This window comes from Castor canadensis, chromosome 4 (genome assembly GCF_047511655.1).
Source record: "Castor canadensis chromosome 4, mCasCan1.hap1v2, whole genome shotgun sequence".
NCBI classification, from domain to species: Eukaryota; Metazoa; Chordata; class Mammalia; order Rodentia; family Castoridae; genus Castor; species Castor canadensis.
This window is the reverse complement of record NC_133389.1, coordinates 115479296-115499698: the sequence shown is the minus strand read 5'-3', so window position 1 is coordinate 115499698 and position 20403 is coordinate 115479296. Positions and strand designations below refer to the sequence as shown.

The following is a 20403-nucleotide window of genomic DNA, read 5'->3' as shown; positions in this document are numbered from 1 at the left end:
AAAACAAAAAGAATATGCAGTATTAAATGTAAGATTTTGGGGGGAGGGGGCTGTGCTGGGGATCAAACCCAGAGCTTCATATATGCTAGGCAAGTACTCTATCACTAAGCAATACCCCTAGCCCTTGATTTCATTTTTTAAAAAATTTTTATTTTATTCATATGTGCATACAATGTTTGGGTCATTTCTCCCCCCATCCCCCACCCCTTCCCTTAACCCCCCCTCTTACCTCCCCTACCCCCTCGCTACCCAGCAGAAACTATTTTGCCCTTATGTCTAATTTTTTAAGGGAGAGTATAAGCAATAACAGGAAGGAAAAAGGGTTTTTGCTAGTTGAGATAAGGATAGCTATACAGGGAGTTGACTTGCATTGATTTCTTGTGCATGTGTGGTATCTTCTAGGTTAATTCTTCTTGAACTAACCTTTTCTCTAGTTCCTGGTCCCCTTTTCCTATTAGCCTCAGTTGCTTTAAAGTATTGCTTTAGTTTCTCTGCGTTAAGGGTAACAAATGCTAGCTAATTTTTTAGGTGTCTTACCTATCCTAATACCTCCCTTGTATGCTCTCATTTTATCTTGTGATCAAAGTCCAATCCCATTGTTGTGTTTGCCCTTGATCTAATGTCCACATATGAGGGAGAACATACGATTTTTGGTCTTTTGGGCTAGGCTAACCTCACTCAGAATGATGTTCTCCAATTCCATCCATTTACCAGCGAATGGTAACATTTCGTTCTTCTTCATGGCTGCATAAAGTTCCATTGTGTATAAATACCACATTTTCTTAATCCATTCGTCAGTGGTGGGGCATCTTGGCTGTTTCCATAACTTGGCTATTGTGAATAGTGCCACAATAAACATGGATGTGCAAGTGCCTCTGGAATAACCTGTGTCACAGTCTTTTGGGTATATCCCCGAGAGGTATTGCTGGATCAAATGGTAGATCAATCTTTAGCTTTTTAAATAGCCTCCAGATTTTTTTCCAGAGTGGTTGTACTAGTTTACATTCCCACCAACAGTGTATCAGGGTTCCTTTTCCCTGCATCCTCGCCAACACCTGTTGTTGGTGATGTTGCTAATGATGGCTATTCTAACAGGGGTGAGGTGGAATCTTAGAGTGGTTTTAATTTGCATTTCCTTTATTGCTAGAGATGGTGAGCATTTTTTCATGTGTTTTTTGGCCATTTGAATTTCTTCTTTTGAGAAAGTTCTGTTTAGTTCACTTGCCCATTTCTTTATTGGTTCATTAGTTTTGGGAGAATTTAGTTTTTTAAGTTCCCTATATATTCTGGTTATCAATCCTTTGTCTGATGTGTAGCTGGCAAATATTTTCTCCCACTCTGAGGGTGGTCTCTTCAGTTTAGAGACCATTTCTTTTGTTGAGCAGAAGCTTTTTAGTTTTATGAAGTCCCATTTATCTATGTTATCTCTTAGTTGCTGTGCTGCTGGGGTTTCATTGAGAAAGTTCTTACCTTAACCTACTAACTCCAGAGTATTTCCTACTCTTTCCTGTATCAACTTTAGAGTTTGTGGTCTGATATTAAGATCCTTGATCCATTTTGAGTTAATCTTGGTATAGGGTGATATACATGGATCTAGTTTCAGTTTTTTGCAGACTGCTAACCAGTTTTCCCAGCAGTTTTTGTTGAAGAGGTTGTCTTTTCTCCATCGTATATTTTTAGCACCTTTGTCAAAGACAAGTTGATTATAGTTGTGTGGCTTCATATCTGGGTCCTCTATTCTGTTCCACTGGTCTTCATATCTGTTTTTTTTGTCAGTACCATGCTGTTTTTATTGTTATTGCTTTGTAATATAGTTTGAAGTCGGGTATTGTGATACCGCCAGCATTATTCTTTGGACTGAATATTGCCTTGGCTATTCGTGGCCTCTTGTGTTTCCATATAAATTTAACGTAGATTTTTCAATCTCTTTAATGAATGCCATTGGAATTTTGATGGGAATTGCATTAAACATGTAGATTACTTTTGGGAGTATAGACATTTTTACTATGTTGATTCTACTAATCCATGAGCATGGGAGATCTCTTCACTTTCTATAGTCTTCCTCAATCTCTTTCTTCAGAAGTTTATAGTTTTCCCTGTAGAGGTCGTTCACATCCTTTGTTAGGTTTACACCTAGGTATTTGATTTTTTTTGAGGCTATTGTGAATGGAATTACTTTCATATATTCTTTCTCAGTTTGTTCATTACTAGTGTATAGAAATGCTAATGATTTTTCTATGTTGATTTTATATCCTGCTACCTTGCTATAGCTATTGATGGTGTCTAGGGGCTTTTGAGTAGAGTTTTTTGGGTCTTTAAGGTATAGGATCACATCATCTGCAAATAGGGATATTTTGACAGTTTCTTTACCTATTTGTATTCCTTTTATTCCTTCTTCTTATCTAATTGCTGTGGCTAGGAATTCCAGTACTGTGTTGAATAGGAGTGGAGAGAGTGGGCATCCTTGTCTAGTTCCTGATTTTAGAGGGAATGGTTTCAGTTTTTCTCCGTTAAGTATAATGCTGGCTGTAGGTTTGTCATATATAGCTTTTATAATGTTGAGGTACTTTCCTTCTATTCCTAGTTTTCTTAATGCTTTTATCATGAAATGGTGTTGGATCTTATCAAAGGCTTTTTCTGCATCTATTGAGATGATCAAGTGGTTTGCTTTGCTTCTGTTAATGTGGTTTATTACGTTTATTGATTTTCATATGTTGAACCACCCCTGCATTCCTGGGATGACGCCTACTTGGTCGTGGTGAATGATCTTTTTGATGTTTTGTTGAATTTGGTTTGCCATTATTTTATTGAGGATTTTTGCATCAATGTTCATTAAGGAGATTGGCCTATAGTTCTCTTGATTTCATTTTTGAAAAATGACTCATATACTCTGAAGGGATACATATCAAACTGCTAACAATGATTGTTCCTGGGGAGCAATATCGCTATATTCTGTATAGCTTGAATTATTCTTTTGTGAATAGGGATTAGATGTTTTTGTAATTAAAGCCAATAATATTTTCACAATCACTTATCTGCCCTATTTCTCTTTACAGTCCTTATCAACTTAGCATACTCGAGTGGCATTGCTTGACAGGGTGCTCTTGAATAGATATGGCATACTAACTGACTCTAAAATTGCAGTAAACTACAGGAAATACTGGCTTTGTGTTTGGACAGTTAATGGTAAAAGGCTGGTCCATGACAGATAAACAACAATAAAACATAGCTAGTAAGAGAATATGTGCTGGAACAATTTTTTTATTTTTGTAATACATTTTTTAAAACTGTGGTAGGGCTGGTGGAGTAGCTCAGGTGGACATACCACTACATTTCCACCAGCAATGCACAGGAGTTATTTATCCATATCCTTTCTAATACTTTTGGTTTCTTTTTTGGATAGCACTCATACCAATGGGTGTGAAGTGGTACCTCACTAATCTATTTTTAATTTAGTTGCCTTTGCTTTTGGTATCATGTCCAAGATATTACTGCTGACCCAATGTCACCAAGTTTTGCCCTTGTGTTTCCTCTAAGAGTTTTTATAGTTTTAGTTTTTACACTTTGGGCTTTGGTCTTAATTTTTACAAAATGGAAAAAGGTAAGGGTCCAATCCATGAACCTGGAATTTCTTTCTATATTCTAGTGTTTTTGAAGTTCCTCCTGACTGCTGAGATTACAGGTATGTACCATCACACCCAGCCTGTTTTTAAATTTCTTTCTTTCTTTTTAAGTTGTATATAGAATTTTTATATGTTGATTTTGTATTCTGTAACTTTACTGAAATTATCCTAACAAGGCATGTATGTGTGTATAAATGCTATAGTTTTTTCCACAGGCAGATCATGTCATTTGAAAACAAATAATTTTACTTCTTATCCAATTTTAATGCCTTTTATTTATTTTTCTTACCTAACTGCTCTGGCTAGGATTTGTAGTACTTCTATCATAGGTTGAATAGAAGTGTATATCCTTATCTTATTCTCAATCATAGGTGCAAAGCTTTCAGTCTTTCATCCTGGAGTATAACAGTCTTTCATAAATGGATGTTATTATGTTGAGGCAATTTTCTACTATTCCTAGTTTACTGAGTGTTTTTTTTAATCATAAAGCTGAGTTGAATTTTTATCAACTGCTTTTTCTGTATCAGTTGGGATGACTGTCTCTTTTTCTTTAATCCTATTAATGTGGTATAATGTATTTACTAATTTTGTATGTTCAATCATCTTAGCATTACAGGAATAAATCTCAGTCATGGTGTATAATCCTTTCAATATGTTGTGAATTTGGTTTGCTAGTACATTGGTGAAGTTTTTGCATCAATATTATCTTTTTGAGCTATTATAATAGAATTCTGAGACCAAGTAATTTACAAAGAATAGAAATTTTTTTCTCACAGTTCTGGAGTCTGAGAAATCCAGATTAAGATGCCAGCACAAGGACCTTATTGCTATATCATCATATGGTGGAAGGACAAAGAAGGAGGGCAAGAGGAGGTAGAACTCACCCTTTCATAAGGTCACCTCTTAAATCTGTTCAAAGTTTTAGCTCTTACTATTGTTATAATGACAATTAAATCTCAATATGAAGTATTCAGGGAACATTCCAATAATTTCAAATGACTTGTCTTTAAATTCACTGATTCTTCTGCCTATATGAGTCAGCTGTTAAATCCCTCTAGCAAAATTTCCAATTCCTTAATTTTTGAGCTCCAGAATTTCTTTAGCTTTTTTTTTATATTCTATAGTTGATATTCTGTATCACTGCTTTACTTTAGTTCTTTGTTTATTCATTACTTTAGAGTTTTGAGCAAATTTAAGGCAGTTGTTTTAAACTCTTTGCCTGGTTAAGTCTAATGTATGTTTTTCTTTAGGTACTATTTCTGGAAATTTGTTTTGTTCTTTTGGATGGGCCATATTTATATTTCCTTGTATTTCTTATGCTCTTCTACTGAAAATTGGGCATTTGGAAAAACAGCCTCATCTTTGCAGCCTGATGCAGACCTTCACTAATTAGCAGGCCTCTGTCCCTTGAGAAACGCCCATGATTCAAGTTTAGATAGTCTCAGGTTTTCTCTGGCTTATCTGGGCCTACGTATATACTTTTTTTTTTTTTTAACTTTTGATTTGTCCCTGGCTTCTAGTAAGTTTATTAATGTCCCAAAGAATCTTACCTCAGATTTGTCTAGGGCCTTAGATGTTCTACTCTCCTATAAAATCTGATGCTCCAGATATTTGTAAGCCTATAGTTTCTCTTCAGTTTTCATGTACACTTCCTTCCAACATTCCCAACTTTGAGGCCAGAGTCAGGGAAGACAGAAAATAGTTCCTTGGACAGACATGTTAGGATACTGCAAACAAGTTCCACTATGCTACTTCTTCCCTCAGGGAGAAAACAAGGAATAAGGCCATTTCCTCCCAACCACATCATGACATACTCTGGAAGGTGGTGGGGCTACGACAAATGAAATGCCACAAAATTTCCTACCATTTTGTTTTGAATGTGGCTTTTTCTTGATTGAGCATTCATCACTTGGTTACTGTAGATCTGAGTTTTAGAACTATTATAACTTTTTTTTTCCACGTGGGAAGGAAAGCCTGGAACTTCCTAGTGTGTCAACCTGTTAATGTTATTCAACAGACCAATTCTTAGTTTTTTTGTTTTTGGTTTTGTTGTTACGGGATTTGAAGTCAGGGCCTTACACTTGCTAGACATGTGTTCTACCACTTGAGCCACTCTACCACCCCTTTTTCTGTTTTTTTTTTGGGGGGGAGGTGTGGTACAGGAGGTTGAACTTAGGGCCTTGCTAAGCAAGCTCTCTACCATTTCAGCCATGCCCTTAGGCAAACAGACCAATTCTTTAGGAATTGGAAGAGCAATTACACTCACAAGGCCAGCCCTTGGAGTCTTTTGTACAATTAGAATGCCAGGCAACTTCTCTAAGTTTGTCTTGGTTTTATTCTTCTCTGGTTCTTTTCTCATTGCTTGTGGTACAGCCTTCTTCTAGCTCTTCAAATATCGTCTCTATGAAGATGACTCCCAAATTTGTATTTCCAACTTGTATCTTACTTAGACCCACATTTCAACTGCCTGGTGATTATCTTTCCCTGGCTGACCTGCTAGCACTTAAGTTCAAAATATCCAAATCAAATGAAATAATTATTTCATTTACCAAAATCAGCATTCTCTGTTTTTGAGGATACATATTCAATCCTCTAATCATCAAGACTGAAAATCTTGAAAGTGGCAGACAGTATTAAAATCTCAGATCTGACTTCAGAGCTTTTGCTCTTAGTTCATTACAGAACTTAAAAATATGTACATGTCATCTTATTACTACAGATTGTAATTAAGGAATACTTAGAGATTGTTTTACCTCAAAGTTCAATATTATTTCCTGAAACACATGAGTAAGGGTAAATTAGCAATTCACACTTAGCATATTTCTGTAATTTACAAAACAAGTGTCCATACAATAAAATTCCAAGAAATACTAAAAAAAAGAAAGCATACATATTTTCCCCAAAGCTTACATATAAAAGTTAATTTTAAATAAGATCAAAGTATGGAAGTCAATGTCAGAATGACTTTTTCATTATATTATAGATCATAAAGTAGCTATTAAATATCAAAAGCCTCACATCTCGCTTCAAAATGGAGATAATTATATTGTCCCCTAAGGATACAAATGCCTCTGCAATGTCCTCACATGAACCTATCTAATGTCTCAGAAAACCACAGGAATTGGACAATAGTAGTAAGATATGGAAGAAAAAAAGATAAGCCAAAAAGGTAATTGCTATCTTAGCTCATCATTGCCAATCAGACTGTTATTTCTTCAAACTTATTCAAAACTAATTATGCTATTATCTCTCTTCAAAACTGGTATCTTCTACTCCTAAATTTGTTCTCTTACTTTATAAATGCTTTTTATGCTCTTAGTCTATTAGATTTCTCTTAGAATAGTTTCTTTATAATTTCAGCTCATACCTCAAAATATGTAATTTTAATCTTTTTTTGTAGTCTCTGGTCACCTTACCCTTCTTTTACTCTCAATCCTAAAATCTCCTGCTCCTGGCCAGCCACTTATCCATTTCTATACCAAAACAGCTGTTTAAAAGATGATCAACAATACATAAATTGAGATCTCCAATAATTCATGATAAAGTCTAAATCCAGTATTTTCCTTCTATCTCTTACCCAAAGCAATTTCAATTCTTTTCTAGCATCATCAGAATATCCTGTAAATCACTACAATCAGATGACCTTACTTTATATTTAACAGAAAAAAATAAGACTCTTACATGAAAACCTCTTTACCTTTCTGCCATCACTTCTTCCAACTTATAAGCTTATCTTTGCTTGTGGTTATTTTTGTCTCTTCTTCCTCCAATCCTGAGAGGAGTGTTTTTTTCCTTGTTCATAGTCAATTCCTAACTTATGTCAGGATTGAGGCTCAAGGCTATTCTGGGCAAACAGTTAGTGAGAACCCATCTCAATCAATAAAAAACTGGATGTGGTAGTATGAACCTATCACCCCAAGTATGCAGGAAGCATAATTAGCAGAACTGTGATACCGACTGGCTCTGGCATAAAAGTGAGACCCTATTTGAAAACTAACAAAAGCAAAAAGAGCTAAGGGCATGGCTCAAGTGGTAGAGGGTCTGCCTAGCAAACCCCCACCTTCAAAAAAGTTCCTGTTTCTGCCGTAACCTAAGAACATCTCAATATTCTTTCCTAAGTTTGTAAACTTTCCTAAACACAAACTCGTCAGCTCCTTCCTTCCTTTCTTTTATTCTTTATTTTTCTATTTTTTTGTAGTACTGGGGATTGAACACAGGGCCTTCACCATGCTAGGCAAGTACTCTACCATTTGAGTCAAGTCCCGAGTTCTTTTGTTTGTATTGTTTTTGAGATAGGCTCTCCCTCACTTTCCTGAGGCTGGTCTTGAACTGGTGATCCTCCTGCCTCCACCCCCTGAGTAACTGGGATTACAGGCATGTGTCACCATGCCTAGCCAAAGTTTTTTAATAAATCTAAATTGAAAATAGGAAGAATAAAAGCTGGGAGGTTTTTCTTTTCCTTTTTTTTTTTTTTTTTTAACAAAAATGATGTCTTAAAGCTGGACTGAAGAAGAAATTCAAATCTAAACTACATTTCAATAATTTTGGAAAGCCCATCATTTCATGCCTCTCTTCCTCCTATCCACTTTTAATGAGAAGATTCATAATATTAAGTTCACTTATATAATGAAGTATTCATTTGTAAACCAAAACAACAATCAATGAGAATAATGATGGTTTTTGAGGAATGCAGGAAGGTATATGTATGTAAGAGCAGTTAACAGTAGATGTATCAACTAGAAAGGAGGAAGGAAATTGTGTAGTTGCTATATTGTATTTACGGAAAAAAATAAGAACTGCATAGCTAGCATATTTCTTAAGACTTTAAAATTTCACAGGCTATTAAAAGCTTTTTTTAAAAAAATGACAGAATCAATGTAAATCTCCTATTTTTAACTGTAATTCCAAAAATAGTTTAACATAGTAGGTATTAGGTTTTTGGTTTCAGAAAGTTCTACTTGCAAGATCTGTCAGTCATTGGGTCGCACCTGGGAACGTGGCCTTTGAAAAGATTTTCTAATGATAAGGTTGTGGCTGCTTTGTTAGCCTGCTTAGATTTACAGTGACTATCTACTTTCCTTCTGAATCTAGAATTATGACTGACACAGAGTATCTATGCAACTAGCCCTAATCTTGGAAAAACCCTGAACTCTGAATCTCAAATGGAGTTCCTGATGCTCTGCATACAGGTGACAAAATTTGTGAAGCTGGAGAGAAAGTACATAGGAAGACTGAACATGGACTCTATCTCCTAATGATTTTCTCTATGAATGATCTGGTTATATATCTTTACCAGGTCACTGTAGTAAGTATCTTAGCTATGGGTATGACTATGTACTTAGTCCTGTAAATTCTTCTAGAGAATTATAGAATTGTAGGTAGAACTGGAGACCTTAGTAGTGCCAGTGGCTCACACCTATTAATCCTAGCTACTTGTGAGGCACAGATAAAGGGGATCAAGGTTTGAGGCCAGCCCATGCAAATAATTCTCAAGACCCTATCTCAAAAATACTCAACACAAAAAAGGCTAGGAGTTGTTCAGGAGGTAGAGTGCCTGCCTAGCAAGCATGAGGCCCTGAGTTCAAACCCCAGTACTGCCAAAAAATACAAAGAAACAAACAGCCCTCACACCATTATTTCACAAAAGTGTATGTTAATAAACTTCTAATGTTTAATAAGAGAGAAAATGGAACACATTATCAGAACAGAGGATACAATTTTAAACTGAATATATTTGGCATCACAAGAAGTTCACTGCAGTAACCTTATTTTTCTCATTTTACTGCAGATCAGTGAAAAACCTCACCTTGTACCTTAAAAACACATGGTTAGGAATGCTAAGATAATTTTTGTTATCCACATTACTTTCTTTTGACACTGAAAGTACTAAGTAGAAATGCTATATGTACAGGGATAATTTTTAAAAGCTGAAATTTTTAGTAAGTCATTAAAGATTTCATCGAAATAGTCTATTTTAACTGTCAAAAATAATGGAAGATTATAAATTTATAACAAATTTAGTTCCAGGATACTTTAAGATTTGTGGTTTTCCTGACAGCCAAATTAACAGTGAAGACAAAACAAAACAAACAAAAAACAAACAAAAAAACCCAAGCTAGCTAAGAGGCAGTGAAACTTCTTTCAGTCTATCATAAAACTAATTGTTTCTACATTTATTTCCTCCTTATATTCAAAGTAAGCGCTGATGTTTAAAAATTACACATGGGAAACAACATTCTTAATCTTTCATAAACACAATCACTTTAAAATGAACACATTACATCAACTCTTCACACAGGTCACAGTATTTTTCTAAAAGGCAACAAATAAACCTCCAAGTTCATTCATAAACATATCCCTGTGTTTTAGTAGTTATAGTTCTCCAAACAGTTTCCAGCAATATTACATTTTCAGTTGCAAAAGGCTTTAAAATTCCATTTATAAAACAAAGAACAATTTTTTTTTTTAAAAGAATGGAAGTTTGTGCCATGACCGCAGCCTTCTAACCAAGAGGGTTTCAGAACTGCTGCTACATAAAGCAGAATCACACACAGGAATGACACACCTTTTGCTGTAGTTCTTTTACTGCAGAATCTCTATCCATGCATGCCTGTCGGAAGGCCTCATATGCTTTATTGAGTTGCTCACCAAGGTTTTTATCCATTCCTCTCTGTCCTGTAGCATCACTATAAAGGATGGAATAAATGACAGGTCTGAAAAATAATCAGGACAATTTAGATAGTTACTAAGCTATATTAATCTCATTTTTAAAATGCATCTTAAAGACAGTCCTACAAAGCCTAACATAGCACCAAGTACTATAAAAGTTTATAAAGGCAAAAATTTCCTCTAAAATCCTGGCCAGAAATATGAATTGTCTTCAATTTTTCAATATTCTTTACTAATATTCCATTTCATCAAGTGGAGTTCCAGTTCACAAAAATGCTTTGAGAATAGTACTCTATAAATGTAACCTAAAAATAGAGAACTATAAAACCATTTTATTATTAATACTCTATTATAGAAATGTACACCATGATCAGCAATGTGGGAAGAGATTTCTTTTTACTAAATGGACAGTTACTCCCACTTACAAGGTGAATTCTTGCTACACTGAAATTAGAGCAAAATTAAATAGATAATAAATGTTTGTGGATGGAGTTCACACTGTTGTTATCACATAGCAATTAAAATGTGTGAAAATGCTCTTATTTTAGCACAAAATCTAGGGAGAGCTGCTGTTGGATTTTACATTAAAAAAGAAAAATTACATCCTTTCAGTCCTACCCACATTATCTATTAGTTTTCCAACTTCCCTGCTGTTCCTGAACTGCAGATGATTTTCTCAGAGGAGGTAATTTTGTTTTATCATCTCACTTTGCATAACATCTCTAACCACATTTCTTGGCTCTGAGCAGAGAGCTACCTAAAGACTCTGATTCTTCCTGTCCAGCTATAAAAACCACAACACAAAAACTTTTCTCATAATCCTTTAAAAGCCATAGACAATAGACCAAGTTCTCTATTGGTTATACAGGGTATCAAATCATTTCACCTTTTGAGGAAATACTTTATAATCTCATTTTTAATGTCACAACAGCTTTCATTTTATCTTTGGGCATACAATGCTTTTGTAAAAATATTTTATCATTTGCAATTTTGACATAATTCATATAAAATAAAATCTACCATTTTCAAGTATACACTTCACTATTTTTAATATATTTACTGTGTTGCACAACTATCACAGTTGTCTAATTTCAGAATTTTTATCACCCCAAAAAGAAACTCTGAGACTATTAAAAGTTAGTACCAACTTCCTTCCTCTCTATCTCCTAGCAACCACTAATCTGTTTCTGTCTCTGGTTTTGCCTCTTTTTGACATTTCATATAAATGGTATCATACGATATATAATACCATTTAGGTTTGGCTTCTCCCACACAAGATAATATCTCTGAGGTTAATCTATGCTGTAACACATAACAGTAATCCATTCCTTTATATGGCTGAATAATATTCCATTGCATGCATATACAATATTTTGTTTGTTCATTCCTCAACTGATGGACACTTGGGTTGCTTCTATTATGAATAAAGCTACTATGAACGTTTGTGTACACATTTTTGTGTGAACATATGTTTCAATTCTCTCAGATATATGCAAAGGAGTAGAACTGCTGGGTCAGATGGTAATTCTATGTTTAACTTTTTGAGGGACAGCCAAACTGTTTCCATAGTAGCTGTACCATTTTACATTTCCACTAGCAATGGAAATTTCTTCATATTCTCACCAACATTTCTTATAGTTCATTTAAAAAATCATAGCTATCCTAATGGGTGCGAAATGGTACCAAATTGTGGTTTGGATTTGCATCGTCCTAATGACTAATGATGTCAAGCATCTTTCTATGTGCTTGCTGGTTATTTATATATCTTTGGAAAATTTTCTATTCAAATCCTTTGCCCAGCTCTCTATAAGCCTTGCTTTTCCTCAACTGGCTGGCAGAAGACAATGGAAGCCAACGCACAAAACTATGATTTGCGTATGTTAAAGACCATGGAGATTTTATAGCCTCCTGGGCATTTAACATACTTGAAGGAGGAGTTGGGACTCTGGGCTAGGGCTTCTTCTTGTGTTTCCTCTTTCTCTTCTGGAGAGGAATAAAGGAGATACATTTCAAAAGTCCTATTTTCATGGGGAAGTTGTCATTGTTGGAAGAAGCTCTTTCCAATCTTCTTGACAGCATACTTTGACACTTAACATTTTTAATTTTGATGAATTTCAGTATACCAGTATTTTCCTTTTGCTGTTTGTGCTTTCTCTTGGTGCCATATCTAAGGAACTGTTGCCTGATCCAAGGTCATGCAGATTTTCATCTGTTTCCTTTAGAGTTTTATAATTTTACTGTTTATATTTGAACTTTGATCCATATTGAGTTAATTATGTATATGAAGTACAATCCAGATTCATTTTTTTTTGTGTGTGTGTGAAGCTATCCAGGTTTCCTCGCACTATGTGTTAAAAGAGTTACTCTTTTCTACTGAATGGCCTTGGCAACCTTGTAGAAATTGACTAAAAATCACAACAGATTTTTGTTTTTCTTTAAGTGTATGTGTGTGTGTGTGTATATGATGCTGGAGAAACCAGAGACTTGTACATGTTAAGTACATGTTCTACTACTGAGCTACACCCTCTAGTCCCCACAATGCTCTTAAGTATAGAGATACGGATATTTCAATTTTAGCAGCAAAAATCTTTTTTTTTTTTTTTTGGTGGAACTGGGGTTTGAACTCAATCTCAGTTGCAAAGCAGGCGCTCCACCACTTGAGTCACTCCTTCAGTCTATTTTATTCTGGTTATTTTGGAGATGGGGGTCTCACAAACCATTTGCCCAGGCTGGTCTCGAACTGTGATCCTCCCAATCTTAGCCTCCCAAATAGCTAGGATTACAGGTGTGAACTACTGGCACCCAGCTTCCAATGCTACTTGATAGAGGAAAATGATAATGTTGCTGGGACTTCTGTCCAGCTGCAGATGCTATAGAAACATATGCAATAAGCATCAATACAAACTGTATGCTGAATATTTTATACAGACACTTTCTCATTCAAAAAAAGTAAGAAGCCTTTACAAAGGTTCTAATGTACCCCCAGCCAGCACAACAATAAAGGAGAAAAAAATGCTCTTCTTTTTCACTTACTACTTTTATGTTCATGTTTTATATCTCTGTGAATCCAAATATGATTAGATATGTTTCTTAAAATTCAAGATACAAAGTCAGAATGATTAAAATTTTTAATCAAATTTGAATTCAGAATGTGTCATGCTAAACTAACAGAACAGAAAATAGGAAATAGGAAAAAGTTATCACACAGTCATGATTTTGAGATTTTTTTCAAGTAATGTATTTCCATTGGAAACAATTATGCAAAAGAAAACCAAAGTATACCTTTTTTATTCCTTTAAAAGGCCAAGCCAGCTTTTGTCTTTGAAACTTCAAAAGTTGCAGGACGGATGTGCCTAAAACTTTGTGTCAATCTTGTTTTTATTTTTTCCCCTTGAATGACCATTTCCCCTGTTTAACTACAGAAGAAACAGTCTGCCTTACCCCACACATTATTCTCTGAAACTGCTCCCCCCACATACCTGCCTCAAGTTCATATGAAAGAAACAACCTGGAATGGGTGTCTGGTAAAATGAAGAGGAAACTCCCTTAACTGAAGCTCAGGATGTCTAAGTCAACACATTTTGTTGTGCATGGCACCTCTAGGTCAGTCTGCCTAGGTAACAACGCTTTGTTCTGAACTCAAGAAGTCAGTAGCTCCACTGTCCTCTGAAGACTGAGGTCAATAATTACTCTTTAAAGAATTAAGAGATGAGAAATGAAGAGGGTGAGAAAAGATTGTATCTTAAATATGTGTATTTTCCCTAGGAGGAAAAGAATGTAGGGGAAGACATGAGCAAAAATACAGGGATCTTGAAAGACTGAATCCTGTTTGCCCACCTTGCTGCTAGCTATGCCAATTTGGGGATGATATGCTGTTTTCCTACCTTCTCTCAACAGATCTCCCAAAGAAAAACCTAAATGATTTTCTTATTTTACTTTATTGAAGCTTGACAAATCATAATTGTGTGTATTTTGGGGTACAAAGTAATGATATATGTATAAAAAGTGGAATAAAAGAATTAAGCTAACAAAAACATTCATCATCTCAAAAAATTATGAAGCCATTTATAAAAAATACTTAAGAGATTAAAAATTAGGATGCAACTAGGGGAAGTAAGTAGAGGTAGTCAAAAGAACTACCTTACGCTGACATACACTAACGCCGGAGTTAGAAATATAAAGTAGTTAAGTTACCATCTTAAAAAGCTGCACATGTCATGCCAATGCAAACCATTCCTGTGTTTTTAAATCTGGGACAAATCAGGGGCTTGAACTGTGACTCTCCCTAGTTTCATGCTTTGTTCTATTACTGACTGATACCTTAGCTAAGGACTACTAAGTCTTTTGTGACCCAAGTTTTTTTCTCTCCAGTACAAAAATGATGTTTGGATTTGATTTCTAAGAAACTTCCTTGTTCTATAGTTCTTGAGTCTGTCAGTTAAAAATGCATGTCTGTTCCGCCAAGAAGGTGAATTCTTGCTTTTAAAAATATAAATGCAGCATTAAAAATAGCTGCATCATATGCAAGTAAATCATGTGGAGCCTTCACTTGAGGTCCTCGAGTTAGATCACACAAATGTCACTAAGAGGAGCTGCTGAGTAAATTCCACATGGATGCATACTATTTCCTGAAGTAACAATATACACTGAGGAAATAAATTTTGGTTGATTCAAATAAGTAAATGATACATTTAATTCCTACTTCATAATCAAGAAGAGAAATGAGTGTTAATCAGTGACACTGACCAGAAGAAAAGGAAAGTCTCTGGAAGCCAGCTAATTAAATTGGCAGATTTGAAATACTAACACTCTGAACTTCAAAGTCACTTGTTCATCTTAAGGGTTTTGTTAAGTATAAAATTAATTCCACAATGGAAGCAGTTATATTTCAAGTACATTTTGGTATGCCTTCTGCAAAATTTACCAGACTGGAGGGGAATGCTTTTTATTCACAGTAAACATGCTGAAATCCAAGTCTTTTTTTTTTTTTTAATTCTAGCCCTATGTGACTGCTAGGCAGGCATTCTGCCACTTGAGCCATGCCCCCAGCCCTGTTTCCTTTAGTTATTTTTCAGATAGGGTCTCCCACTTTTGTTCAGGCCAGCCTCAGACTGCAGTCCTTCTACCTTCATCTCCCTAATAGCTGGGATTACAGGCATGCACCATCACCTCCAGCTTCATGGACAGTCTTATTCCCAGACTCAAGAGTTCCAAGCTAAAGCAATCTCTGTCTTGAAACACTCTTCTAATTATGGTTTCACTTTATTTCTAAGTTTAGTTTGCTGGGTTCCTTCCACTACATGAGGAAAACATTAAGACACTATTACATCCCATAAGATAGCTAGAGTAGTTGGATGCACCTCCCTGCCCCATCCTTGGCAATCCTCCTGAAGACTGGATATTCACTCACCCTCCCACCTTTTTCCCTCTAGCAGTAACTACTTTCCCCTCCTGAACACAGAAACCAGAGATTCCAGCAAGAAAACAAAATGGAGAGTAGCAGATTTCCATCCCACCTCTCAAGTCCACAGAGTGCCTATTGTTGCCTGCTCAGCAGGAAGCACCAAGAAAATCCCTAGGGAGCAAGCTGCTTTTTCTTTGGTCTGTGATTCTTTAATAATTTAATTATTCTGGAGGGAATGAGAGGCAGCCTGAGCAAGGCAGATGATTTTATCTTCCTTTAGTAGAGTTTCCCAGCTCCAAAAAAGATCTGTCAACTGCTGGGGCCAAAATTTGATTTTTTAATAAAATATATCCCATTATTATTTAAATCAATTAGAAAAAAATATTTGCTTTCTTCTTATTGGTCAAAGCACCCTGTGGGGGTAGCAAGGGATTAAGAGAAACTACCGCCTCAAATTTATTTTCTTTTACAAGGTATTTTCACCAATTCTTCATTTCCTATTAGCAATATTCCCATTTGCAGATAAGATTTCAAAGTTTTAAATTACTTACCTATAGCTACACAGCTACGTTACAAACTAGATTAAATCTTCAAAATTCTTAGTTCAAGGATTGTTCATTAAAGCCAGTTGCAAAGTATGGTGATTGTGTTCATTTGATAAAACATTTACTAAGTACTAACTATGATCAAAGGTATGCTGGTACCACTGATGCAGTTATAACAAAACAGATGTGAAACCTACTCTTGCGAAGGCACAATGAGCTGTAACTTCAAACATACATATGAGTACCTTGAAAGAGCCAAAAGGTCATAGAGTTTGGGGGAGGGGAAGGGCAGTAAGGACCCACGTCTATTTATGAAGTTCAGGACAGGTTTTGAGAGGTAGGTGATGTTTGAATAGGGTTTTGAATATGTACAAATGATCTCCACCTATTTCTTTTATTTTATTATCAAAGAGAAGTCATCCTTTCTGAAACAAGTCCTTCTTTACTAAACTAACAAGTCACAATCATATGCATTTCTTATCTATTCAGTTTGACTTTCCTAATCAAGACAACCCTGAGAACTTGAGACAATTCTTAGGTATAGAAATGATGGTTTCAATGGAAGTGACTGCTTAAGCCAAGGCTTCTTCCAAGATGCTTAAAAATAAGTAGGGGTGCAAAGGAAATAAAGAACAAGTTCTGTATTCTTGACTTTCTTTGCTTTTAGACTGAAGGGGCTGGATGATACAATCTCCTTCAACTTTATGATTATATAGCATGACTAAACAAATACAAACTTTTGCTTAGCAAATATAACTTGTTTTTCCTTATAAATTGTTATAGCATTAAAAGTAGCCATTTTAAGATATACACATTATATACTACAATATACAGTATATAAATATATATATATATACACATACCCTCCTAAAACTTTAGCAGGTAAAGTGAAAAAAAGAGGAGTTTTAAATTCAGATCCCAAATCTATAATTTTCTAGCTATTTATTTAGCTTTTCTTAGCATTAGTCTTCTTATCATTTGTTTCATAGTTTGTAGAGTTTTTGTGAAGATTAAGTGAATCAAATATGAAGAATATATGTTATTTGTTCCTCAATATTTCTTCTCCTCTAGAAGTATTCTGATTTTTTGCTGGTGTTGTCAATGTGACTGTTCTGATCATTGGCAAATGGATGTGACTTCCAAAACGTCTCCCACTTTTTGCCCTTTCCCAACCAGATGGAATGTTGTGGTAAACCAAGTAGTATACCATGGCGAGGACAACATTTTAGGAATGGTTAGAACAACAAGAATTGAGATGCTTAGGTCCCTGACATGTAGAACTGCCAGGTCAACTCTGAACAACTTATATTTTGAACTGTTATATGTAAAAGAAACAATTCTGTCTTGTTTAACCACTATTTTGTAGGTTTCTAAAAGAAAAGAGCTATGTTCTGATTAGAATAATATGCAAGGCTAGTTCAGTACTGAACATATAATATGTGTGGCTTTTCTCCCTGAGAAAGACAAGTAGTCATAGTCTTTGCCTTTTTCTCTAATTAGAGCTTACAATTTAGTGAGACAAACTATGAGAAAATAACCAATAAGAGATCAACTATAAACATGTAAAAGAAAGCATGAGCATATTTGATAGGGGTCAAGGTACTACAAGTATAAGCATTTTAAGACCTCATCCAATAGTTCACTAAAGAGCTGTGAATTTGCTATGTTACCTCAAAAGAAGAAAAAAGCCTTTAAAGGTATAAGCAAGATAAAGCCTCGACAGAAGGAACAGTTAAAAATGAGTGAAATTGTGGAATGCTTCAGAGGATGTGACACTTCAAATGGGTCTTGAAAGATGGGAAGAGTTTCAACAAGTAGAAAATGAGAGGGGAAAGAACATTCATTCTAAAAGGCAAAGGCAAAGCACCAGAAGACACTAGGATGCTATATTTAGTGACTGGACTGAGTATTCTATGTATGCAGGTCTAGTGTAGAGAAGTTAAGAGAGATGAGGGTGCCAAGACAGGTTACAGACAAGGTCGCCATGTATGACTGTGCTGTGCTTAAAAAAAAAAACAAACCTTAGTGCACACCACTCACAAAGATTGTGACTGGAAAGGCACCCCCTAAAATTATAGAGTGCATTAATTGCATAAGCAACATACACACTCAATTATGGGCAGACTGTAGTATATACTCAATGCCACTCTAAGAAATTTAGACTTTTAACCTGTTGATGCTTAGGGGTGATGGAAAATCAAGCAGTACGTAGGAATGTTTTACTAAGGTAGAGTAGACATCTCAAGTCCTCAATTCCAAGATGACAAAGAAGGAACAATCATCATGCCAGACAGGGCTGTGGCCCTGCATGATCTGTGCCTGATCTGTACTCAAGAACAAGACCATTAAGAAGTTCATCATCTGAAATGCAGTAAAGGCCGCAATGATCAGGGATACTTCTAAAGTGAGCATCCTCAACAACTGTGTTCTTCCCAGGTTATCCGTAAAGCTACAATACCATGTGAGTTGTGCCATTCACAGCGAGGTGATCAGAAAAATAATTTCATGAAGCCTCAAAGCACCAAACACCCCACTCTGAATTTAGACCTGCTGGTGCTGCCCCACAACCTCTTTCAAAACCCATGGAGGGCACTGAGTCCTTAGGACGAAGAAAAACTATCTTCTCAAAAAATTTTAAAATGGAAATGTATTTAGAAAAAAAGAAAGAAAGAAAGAGAAAGGTAGACTGAATGTCAAAATGGAATACAAACTAGTGAAGGAGACAATGTGGGGACACCTCATAGGAAACTATTGCTGTATTCTGGGTGAAGATGAGGGCTTGAAATAAGAGCAAAAGAAATGAAAGATGAATTGATTCAAGAGACATTTTCAAAACATTTATAGAATTTAGTGGCTAACTGAATATACATAAAAGATAGGAAAAGCAATATTCAGGTACTTGTGATTCTGAATCACAGGAAAGGGGCCTAAGAATCTGCATTTTAATTAGCAAAGTGCCCAAGGTTTGTTGTAGATGGTCCACCAGATGATTTTTCAAAACATTAGGAAATCAGGGGGTTACTGAATTTGATTTTAGACAAAAGTGCTAGAAGAGATGTAATTAATATTGTGAAGGAAAAACCAACTGGGTGATAATACAAGAGGAAATGAAAGCTAAATATGCTTTCCCCTACTCTATTCTTAGTCTGCTTTGAATGTCCTCTGATACTGACATCCTTGGACTGTCATCTAGGCCAAAATACTCTTACCAAGAAAATGCAGGAAAAACATTTTTGATAAGGAAATAATGCTGAGAGAGGTACATGTTACTTATTGTATAACCCTGTATAACATGTACACTTTTTTTGTTCTCCTAAATAGAAACCAAAAAAAAGGGGGTGGTGGTGGATAAAGCCACTTCTTTATCTAGATGCGACAATGAAAACTCAGAAATGCATAAGATATGTTATTTTAGTTTGAGTCGGTTATCATCTGAAAAGAGACTATTAATCAAATAGTAGGAATGTTATCTGGTCTGTTAATCTTTTCACAGTTAAATAACAGGAAAAATAAGTCCCTGGCAAGGGTGTTTGAATGTGTGATTTTACCTAAGTTTCTCTCTTCTACTCTATCAAATTTATGACAATAAAGTTGTAGTACTAATGATTTTTCAAAAGGGTAATAGTTTGTATCTTCTGTAGATGCAAATTTTTCAGTAGTCTAAAAAGTCGTTTCCCACCCCTCCAAAAAAATAAGGCAATAATGTAAGAAATGTTACAAACTGTACAAGAGTCATAAAGGGCAAAGTCAATTCTGAAACAGTAGCTAAAACTTTATGAGTTAGCAGAATAGATGCCCCTTCAGCATCCCAAAGTCATTTACTATATCATAAAAAAATGAAGGCAGAGCTCTTCTATAAAAAGAGAGTGAAATTTCAGGAGACAGAGGATTTTCCACAAGAGCCTGCTTTCTTTTTAAATCACAGTTTAAAATTGCTGAGCAGTCATTTAGCCTTGAGAATATTACCAGTGATAAATAGGAACAACAAAGGCCTCAATTATAAAGCTGCACTCTGTGCTCTTAACCACTGGCATAGCTCTTTCATACCTCTGCTTTTAATTTCCCTGAGGACACCTACAGGCTGTGTTGGGCAAATGTTTGCAAGTCACAACTTGTTTTATTAGAAGTAATTGTGAGAATTCCAATGAGAAAATAAATAAGG

General features: G+C 35.4%; 1 protein-coding gene across 5 annotated transcripts in view; it reads right to left on the bottom strand.

Moving 5' to 3' along the window:
• Tank (TRAF family member associated NFKB activator) overlaps positions 1-20403 on the bottom strand; it is an 80910-nt gene that overhangs the window by 39425 nt on the left and 21082 nt on the right. For 3 of the 5 annotated variants that reach the window (XR_012447221.1, XM_020173286.2, XM_020173287.2), the window contains exon 2: positions 10189-10336. Coding sequence is in view for 4 of the 5 variants with exons in the window: in XM_020173286.2 (XP_020028875.1) it covers positions 10189-10287 (99 nt within the window). In the remaining variant the exon portion in view is untranslated. The remainder of the gene's footprint in view (positions 1-10188; positions 10337-20403) is intronic. The other 2 variants (XM_074070946.1, XM_020173288.2) reach the window with 1 other exon arrangement.